At 76.7% G+C, this 1788-nt stretch overlaps 1 protein-coding gene across 1 annotated transcript in view; it reads right to left on the bottom strand.

The window, feature by feature from the left end:
* Window positions 1-84: 84 nt before the first annotated feature.
* The window catches only part of LOC119591862 (leucine-rich repeat extensin-like protein 3), a 5406-nt gene continuing 3702 nt past the window's right edge, over window positions 85-1788 (bottom strand). Inside the window, exons 2-3 of the mRNA XM_037940603.1 lie at window positions 360-1424; window positions 85-283 (exon numbers count right to left, since the gene is read on the bottom strand). Of these exons, the coding sequence (XP_037796531.1) occupies window positions 85-283; window positions 360-1424 (1264 nt within the window). The remainder of the gene's footprint in view (window positions 284-359; window positions 1425-1788) is intronic.

Below are 1788 nucleotides of genomic sequence, written 5' to 3'. Positions count from 1 at the left end.
CAGGGGGGGGGGGGGATGGGCGTCGCGAGAGAGCGGAGCCGACTGGAAGGGAGGAAGGAAAGCATATTGATATTCATGGGGCTTTCACGAAGTAGAAAAGTTCTGCTTTGATGAGAGCGGCGGCGTGTAATTATTGCGGGCGGTTGAGAGGACGTGGGCGGGGGCGGTTGAGAGGATGTGGGCGGGGGCGGCTGAGAGGATGTGGGCGGGGGCGGTTGAGAGGATGTGGGCGGGGGCGGCTGAGAGCGAGGGGGGGCGGCTGAGAGGACGTGGGCGGGGGCGGCTGAGGGGCGAGGGGGGGCGGTTGAGAGGACGTGGGCGGGGGCGGCTGAGGGGCGAGGGGGGGCGGTTGAGAGGACGTGGGCGGGGGCGGTTGAGAGGATGTGGGCGGGGGCGGCTGAGAGGATGTGGGCGGGGGCGGCTGAGGGGCGAGGGGGGGCGGTTGAGAGGACGTGGGCGGGGGCGGCTGAGAGGATGTGGGCGGGGGCGGCTGAGGGGCGAGGGGGGCGGTTGAGAGGACGTGGGCGGGGGCGGCTGAGAGGATGTGGGCGGGGGCGGCTGAGAGGACGTGGGCGGGGCGGCTGAGGGGCGAGGGGGGGCGGTTGAGAGGACGTGGGCGGGGGCGGCTGAGAGGATGTGGGCGGGGGCGGCTGAGGGGCGAGGGGGGGCGGCTGAGAGGACGTGGGCGGGGGCGGTTGAGAGGATGTGGGCGGGGGCGGCTGAGGGGCGAGGGAGGGCGGCTGAGAGGACGTGGGCGGGGGCGGCTGAGAGGACGTGGGCGGGGGCGGCTGAGGGGCGAGGGGGGGCGGTTGAGAGGACGTGGGCGGGGCGGCTGAGAGGATGTGGCGGGGGCGGCTGAGGAGCGAGGGGTGGCGGCTGAGAGGATGTGGGCGGGGGCGGCTGAGAGGACGTGGGCGGGGGCGGCTGAGAGGATGTGGGCGGGGGCGGCTGAGGGGCGAGGGGGGCGGTTGAGAGGACGTGGGCGGGGCGGCTGAGAGGACGTGGGCGGGGGCGGCTGAGGGGCGAGGGGGGCGGCTGAGAGGACGTGGGCGGGGGCGGCTGAGAGATGTGGGCGGGGGCGGCTGAGGGGCGAGGGGGGGCGGCTGAGAGGATGTGGGCGGGGGCGGCTGAGGGGCGAGGGGGGGCGGTGAGAGGACGTGGGCGGGGGCGGCTGAGAGGACGTGGGCGGGGGCGGCTGAGGGGCGAGGGGGGGCGGCTGAGAGGACGTGGGCGGGGGCGGCTGAGAAGACGTGGGCGGGGGCGGCTGAGGGGCGAGGGGGGGCGGTTGAGAGGACGTGGGCGGGGGCGGTTGAGAAGACGTGGGCGGGGGCGGCTGAGGGCGAGGGGGGGGCGGCTGAGAGGACGTGGGCGGGGGCGGGAGAAGACGTGGGCGGGGGCGGCTGAGAGGACGTGGGCGGAGGCGGCTGAGGGGCGAGGGGGGGCGGTTGAGAGGACGTGGGCGGGGGCGGCTGAGAGGACGTGGGCGGGGGCGGTTGAGAGGACGTGGGCGGGGGCGGCTGAGGGGCGAGGGGGGGGCGGCTGAGAGGACGTGGGCGGGGCGGCTGAGAGGATGTGGGCGGGGCGGCTGAGGGGCGAGGGGGGGCGGCTGAGAGGACGTGGGCGGGGCGGCTGAGGGGCGAGGGGGGCGGCTGGGAGGACGTGGGCGGGGCGGCTGAGAGGATGTGGGCGGGGCGGCTGAGGGGCGAGGGGGGGGCGGCTGAGAGGACGTGGGCGGGGGCGGCTGAGAGGACGTGGGCGGGGGCGGCTGAGGGGCGAGGGGGGGTGAAG

This window comes from Penaeus monodon, chromosome 29 (assembly GCF_015228065.2).
Source record: "Penaeus monodon isolate SGIC_2016 chromosome 29, NSTDA_Pmon_1, whole genome shotgun sequence".
NCBI classification, from domain to species: Eukaryota; Metazoa; Arthropoda; class Malacostraca; order Decapoda; family Penaeidae; genus Penaeus; species Penaeus monodon.
The sequence above is the reverse complement of the archived record's forward strand: the minus strand, read 5'-3'. Positions and strand labels throughout refer to the sequence as shown.